The sequence below is a fragment of the Sciurus carolinensis genome, chromosome 7 (genome assembly GCF_902686445.1).
Source record: "Sciurus carolinensis chromosome 7, mSciCar1.2, whole genome shotgun sequence".
Taxonomy (NCBI): domain Eukaryota; kingdom Metazoa; phylum Chordata; class Mammalia; order Rodentia; family Sciuridae; genus Sciurus; species Sciurus carolinensis.
Window position 1 is genome coordinate 147,514,580 of NC_062219.1, and position 6,855 is coordinate 147,521,434.

The window sequence follows — 6,855 nt, forward strand, 5'->3', positions numbered from 1 at the left end:
GATGCGAGGCCACTGGGTGGGTGTGCAGTGGTACAAGGTGGATGAGCTCTTCACACCTAAAACCATCTTTGTGACTCAGGCATCACTCTAGCACCAATGTGCAGCATGTGGATAAGTTCCGCAGGTGCCCACGGCAATGTTAGCCACGTTTCTGGCAAGAATAGGCAACCAGACCACCCCGGACTTCTGTCTCTGTCCTCCGATGTTTTCTTTATTAGTAGGTGTGAGCAAGTAGAAATGGTTGGTGGCATTCCAGAAGCCCAAGGACGCTCCCTGAGTGGACAAGGTGGATGGCCTGGTTGTCCACTCAGCACGTGTCCTCAGGCTTTAGAACTGGTTTGGTGGCCTGCCCATGATACCTAACTGCCAAAGCAGCACGAGGTCACCGAGAGGTGTAGATCCAAGGAGAAAGTGTGGCCTGTCACTCACCATTTTGTTGTGGCCACCTTAAAATGTCACATCCACACCCATCCCCAAATTCACACCAGGAGCAGTAATAAAGTGCAGCTAGTGGCCAGTTTCCTTCTGGGTTTCCTGGCGCACAGGTGACTGGACACCCACCCCGCTCAGCACCTCCTATGCTTAGCCACTGCAGCCCCAGCCATGACCAATCCTCTCAGGGCCAGTGGGCACTCCTGCCTCAGTCTCATGTCCTTTCTCATGCCTACTTCTTGCTGGGACACCTGCAGAGAACACCCAGCCACCCTGCCATGCTGGGACTGGAGGAGGACAATACCTTCAGGACAATCCTTAACAAGAGAAGGGGAGCCAAGGAGAAAATGTTCCTTCTGCTGTGGACACTGCTTAAGTACATTCTAGAAGGTTCCTCGTGGGGTCTGCATGGGCTAGATCTCCCTGTGGACCACAGGAGAAGCAGCTCAACGACACTCTCTTGAGTTGGCGTCCCTTCTTCCTCTGTCTCACTGTCCCCAGGACCCCTCCCAACGCTGCTCCTGGGTCATGCCCTCTGCGTGTAATGGGCTCAGGCTGCTTTTCTCACAGCAGGGATGGCCAGGAGAGCGCATGGTCTAAGCCTTTAGCTGAGCCGCACGACATTACCACACAGGGTCCCCAAAGAGGGAACTGAGTCAACACCCTCTACGCCACACTATTATGTGCTTGATGCTCACAGTATCAGTAACAACCGAATGCCTGCAAATTGCAGTCTTAAAAAATTCAACCAAGGTGACAAGAGAGGACACTTCAATTGCTCCAAAATGGGAAAGAGGAAATGATCACGGCCAGGGAAGAGAAGAGTTAGCACAACCCTCTCATTTCTGAGCTTAACGGACTTGCTCCTTCCAAGCTAGAATATGCTCGTCCTGCTTTGGTGCCCTTGATTCTCAGCGTACTTCCTTGTATCTCATTCCTCCGCGGCAAGCTGCCTGCACGTCGCAGAGGGTCATCTGCGAACATTCACGCAGTGTTTGAAGGAGGGTCCGGAGAGCCACAAGGAGCCTGCCTTGTTCAGGTAAGGTGCCCTCATTTAATAACAGCAGAGAAAATGATTCATGATAAAAAGGAATATTGCAGAAACATCTGACAGAAACCGAGACCCCTATCTGTAAGGATCTTATTTTGAGTTTTCCCGTTTTGTTTTTAATTCTTTTTAATTAGGGTCGATTTATTTAAAATAAAGAGAGAGATGCTAAAAGGACGACTTCAGGAAACCAGTCTTAAATACTTTTGAGTTTTGATACAAGAAAAAAAAGAAACGAATGAACCAAACATGCTAGAGCAATAAAGATGAGAGAGTGATTTTAAAAGTTCTGGACTCAGCAGGTCCCCATGATTTAGTGAAATACAGTATGAAGTATGTGAAAACAAGATAAAGTGCTGGAGAACCAATGAACAGAGATAGAAGAAGAAGAAAGATAAAGAGAAGGGGAGGGGGGAGAAGAAAAAAGGGGGGGTTTGACATTAAGTCTAGTTCTCCAATTTAACCCCAGGATTTGGAAGGCCAATGAGCTGCTATTTCTGTGGCATAAAATAATAAATTCTAAAAACCCCATCTATTCTAGAATTTCTTATCCCTTTCAATTACTTCTTTGATTTAAGGCATTATTATTATTTTTTAAATTCCAGACCCTCATGTGCCTTTATTCCGTGTTTCCTTTTCAAATTAGTTGTCACGTATGGGAACTTGAAGGTAGTGGGACATAAGACAAGTGAGTTTGGGTCATTTTGAACATTACCCAGGAGGCAGGACACATCTGTGGGACACAACCTGTGGGAAACACATCAGGTTTAGCAGAATGTCTTGGTTCCTGGAAAGGTGACATGATGCAGGACATAATCAACAGGGAGCTCACAGGGGGGTAAGTTTCGTATATTAATGTGATATTTAAAATAAATGGGGCAAAGGCAATTTTTCAATAAATGGTATTGGGACAAGGAGGTAGCCACTTGGAAAACATCACATCCACATCATTTTCCTTGAATCAAAATAAGTTTCAGATAGAATATTGCAATACAATATATTGCAACATATTGTAATATATTGCAATATATTGCAATACAATAAGTATATTGCAATGTAAATAATAAGATCATATGGTATTAAAAGGAAACAAAGTTTTTAATTATGGAGTGGGTAAAGACCTCTCTATGACTCACCAGAAACTGTAAAAAGATAAATTTAACTATATAAAAATTTAAAATTCTGCAAAGAGAAAACATTAACCATTCAAGGCAACGGACAAGCAGAGAAAGTATGTGCTACTCATATCCCAGACATTGAGATCATCTCCCTAAAACAAATCCACCAGGAATATGTTCCAAGAACCCCAGAGGAGGCCTGTAATTGTGCAAAGTACCCCACCCCATACTCGTTCTGCTTTTTCCTATACACACATACCTAAGATTCAGTTTAACTTATAAATCAGGTCTCGTTAGAGATTAACAGCAACTAACAATAAAATGGAACAAATATAACCATATACTGTAATAATAGTGATATCAATGTAGACTCTCTTGAAGGAATCAAGAGGAATAATATTTTCAGACCACAACTGACTGCATTTAACTACGGGTAATGAAAACTGAAGGGACATGAAGATTCATAAAGACCTACAAATAGTTCTGAAACATATAAAATGATGCTCAACCTCACTCAGACAAAAGGTAAGAAATGAAAACCATAAACTGATGGAGCTTCGAAGCTACCCATGAGCAGGTTGTAGGAATTCTCCAAATTTAGATGCATGAGAACTGCCTGGAGAGATTACTAGCAGGCAGGTACTGATCGAGAAGGTGGAGGGGGGTGAGAATTTGCATTTCTAATAAGCTCCTGGATGATGCTTCTGCTACTGGCCCACCCATATCTTGTGTAGCATGCATTGCTGGTGGGCACGTAAATTTGTATTATCCATCTAGAGGGCAATTTGGCAACATCTTTTAAATTAAAAAGCACACATCTTTGTGGGATAATTAGTAATTATTCTATGGTATTTTTCACATAGGTGTAAAATTACATGTGAAGGAGGAAAGTTATTGCAACCTTATTAATAATAGCAAAAACTTGGGAGGGAATAGCTTCAACAATGTAAAAGCACTCTCCAGGGCCTGGGGTTGTGGCTCAGTGGTGGAGCGCTTGCCTAGCATGTAAGGCACTGGGTTCCATCCTCAGCACCACATAAAAATAAACAAATAAAGGTATTGTGTCAAAAAATGCACTATCCAGACAATCTAATATACAGATGGGAAAAATAACACTGATATGGAAAAATCTCCATATTGATACTGGTAGTGCAAGTCCTGTTCCACAGGTGTTGAAGACTGAATAGCGAGGCAAGAGCAAAGTTTTATTTAAAGGATAAAACAGACAGAGAGAGAAGGGCAGAGGCTCCTCCACAGAGGCAGAGGAGGGCGTCCAAGTTGGTCCCCTAGGGAGTGGGGGGTCCTGTCCCTTTTATAGATTTTAGATTTGCTTTTTTCTCATGCACCCTCCTCCTCTCATCCTGCCTTGTGACTCGAAAGGTGGAGTGATCCAAGGGCAGGAACGGAGCCTCTAGGGGTACAGGAAGTGAGTCGCCCAGGGGCTACTCCTTAACAACTCCTTGCCAGGGAGGAACAGTTCCCTGGAGGCAGGTAACCTTGGCAACAGGTGAGGAGGGGGAAGTACTCTGGAGGTATTAGCATTTTATTGCCTCTTGAATTGCCCCCGTCTTCCAGACCCAGTCATTCATTACCTACACTGGCTGCCCTTTTGCTGCCCCCCATCAGATATTTTCATTTTATAAAGATGGTTCGTAATAGTGAGTCAAGAAAACCCATATGCATTTGTGCCTGTGTGTGATTGTTTTACTGAATGATATCTTCCCTCCCCATGGCTGTCCCAAGAGGAAACAGACTGCAAAGTTCTTTGAGACACACTTGGATAACATCTGCATGCACACACACAAACAGCCCAGTGCTGTTCATCACCAACGTAGTTTTTTTCTCTGTCTTCTGCCACAGCAGGCAGATGGCCACAGCTTCCTGACCTGGGGTTGCTCATGTCCCAGTCCTCAGGCCTTATCCATGAGGCCCCTCAGAGTCCAGGAGACCCACATCAAGCTAACCAAGAACACCCTGGACACCTCTCTCTGGTTTGAGGAGCAGGAAGGCAGAAACTTCTATCTTGTTTTGGCTACTCTTCTGAAGTTGCTATTTGCCTCAACTGGAACAGATGGAGGAGGTACAGATCTTAGGGATATAGATCCTAGTATTAGAGGTCAAAAACCGGCAGCAGAGTTGCCATGGATCCCACGGAGGACTGGCTTGTGGAGTCCTTGCGCTTGTAAATCGTGAGGGGTTGGGAGCTGATCCTGGGCCTGAGATGTGTCTTGTGGGTGGATGAGTGCAGGTGGAGGCACCTAGGGAATCCTGGTACCAGGATTTCCATGCATTTGACCTCTCAGGAGCCACTCGAGTCCTTGAATGGATTGGTGACAAAGGAGTCTTTGTTGTTGGCTATGAGAGCCTGAAAAAAAATGAGGTTCTTCATCTGATACTACCTCTCAGACTGTCTGTAAAGGAAAACCAGGGCTTATTCCCAGAAAGAGATTTCAAAGTGCGCCATGGAGGATTTTCAGATGGATCTGTCTTTGATCTAAAGTGTGTGCCAGATACCAGGTCACTGGTGACCAGTGGCCTTGCAGGTTGTCACTGCGGGTGTGGCAGTTTGCAGAAAACAGTGATGTCATTAAGCCTGTCAGCACCATTGCTGTGCATGAAAAAGAGGGGAACTTCTGGCCTAGGGTGGCTGTCTTGTCCTCAGTGGCTCCTGGAGTCCTCCATGGGGCACAGCTTAGTGACCTGAAGACTGTGGATCTGGAATCCCAGAAGGTCATGTACAGCTCAGGCATCAGTGACAGTGAGGAGCTGAGTAGCCTACAGGTCCTGGATATAGACATCTTTGCTTTTTGCTGCACCTCTGGTCATCTGGGGATTGTTGATACCACCAGAAGTGGGCACCATTGGAGAATATCAGCCCCAACCTTGGGTCTGGTGGAGAGAGATGGCATGCAGAAGTAAGCGGCATGGGCCGAGGCCCAGGGTCCTGCATTGCAAGCCTTGACTCAGAGGGGCAGCTCCGTCTCCTTGACACCCGGAATCTCTGCCATCCTATGAGTTCGGTCCAGTGCCCAGTGTCCACACCTAGCCCCAACCCAGAGCTACTGCGAGTGTCATGGGCCCCAGGCCTGGACAACTGCTTAGCCATTTCAGGTTTTGATGGGACAGTTCAGGTCTATGATGTCACATCTTGGGGTGGAATGGGGATCCAGGTGGAACCTCTCTTCACTCACAGAGGTCACATCTTCCTCAATGAAAACAAGATGGACGCTGCTCCACAGGTCACCACCCATACCTGGCACCCCTGCAAACCCAGGACTTTGTTATCAGCAGCAGGCGATGCCTCCCTGCATGTGTGGGAGTGGGTAGACCTTCGTGCTTCCTGCTGACACCAGCATCTTCCTGCCTGGCCTTTAGGAAGAGAGAGAGGGAGCTGCTGAGTGGCAGGGGCGCTGATTCAGTTCTTGAGTGCTTCAGACCCCTGGTACCAGCTCTATGGCCTTGGCAAGTCAGACTGTCTCTGGCCCCCAGTTTTCTTTTCTGTAAAATGAGGATAGAAATAATTACCTTGCTGGGCCTGGGGGTGCACACCTGTAATCCTAGCTGCCTGGGAGCTGAGGCAGTAGGAAACGAGTTCAAAGCCAGCCTTAGCAACTCAGTGAAGCCCTAAGCAACTTGGTGAGATACTGTCTCAAAGTAAAAACTAAAAAGGGTTGGGGATGTGGTTCAGTGGTTAAGCTCTTCTAGGTTCAATCCCTGGTGCCAAAGAAGAAAAAGAAAGCTACCTTGCAGCGTTGTCGGGAAGGTTAGAAGTAATATAAAGAATAGTTTTTGTAGGACACATGGCACAGTAAATTAGCTGGTAGCCACTGTTAGATCTGAGGACTCCACTTTCCCTAGTGTGAAGCAGCAGGGTTTTGTCCCTGTCTTCTTCACAGTATCAGAGTAAGAATCAGAAGAGCTTGTGAATGTAATTGTATTAGGGCCAATAAACATGAAGAAAATATCAACCCCAGTAACAAGACAAGATTGTGCCATTTCTTACCTATCAGATTGCCAGATGTTAAACCCTTACTGCTTTGAGCAGCTGGTGGGGGTCCTGTGATACTCTGTGAAGGATGCAGAGGAGAGGCAGGGTCTTCCCTGCTGTGTTGTACTTTGTGCATTTGAGTCAGAGGGTATACATCCAGTCCCCTATTAAAGGACAGTTACATTCTCCTCAAAAAAAAAAAAAAAAACCCGGCAGCAGAGTTTATTTTGTTTTTTGTTTTTGTTTCATTTTGTCTTTTGTATTGGTCA

At 45.8% G+C, this 6,855-nt stretch overlaps 1 protein-coding gene across 1 annotated transcript; it reads left to right on the top strand.

Annotated features, from left to right (window-relative positions):
* Positions 1 to 4,669: 4,669 nt before the first annotated feature.
* LOC124989461 (WD repeat-containing protein 73-like) lies at positions 4,670 to 5,945 on the top strand. Its single transcript, XM_047559290.1, is given in 4 exon segments — positions 4,670 to 4,678; positions 4,847 to 5,144; positions 5,147 to 5,440; positions 5,443 to 5,945. Coding segments are annotated over 4 exon segments (1,104 nt in total).
* Positions 5,946 to 6,855: the final 910 nt, after the last annotated feature.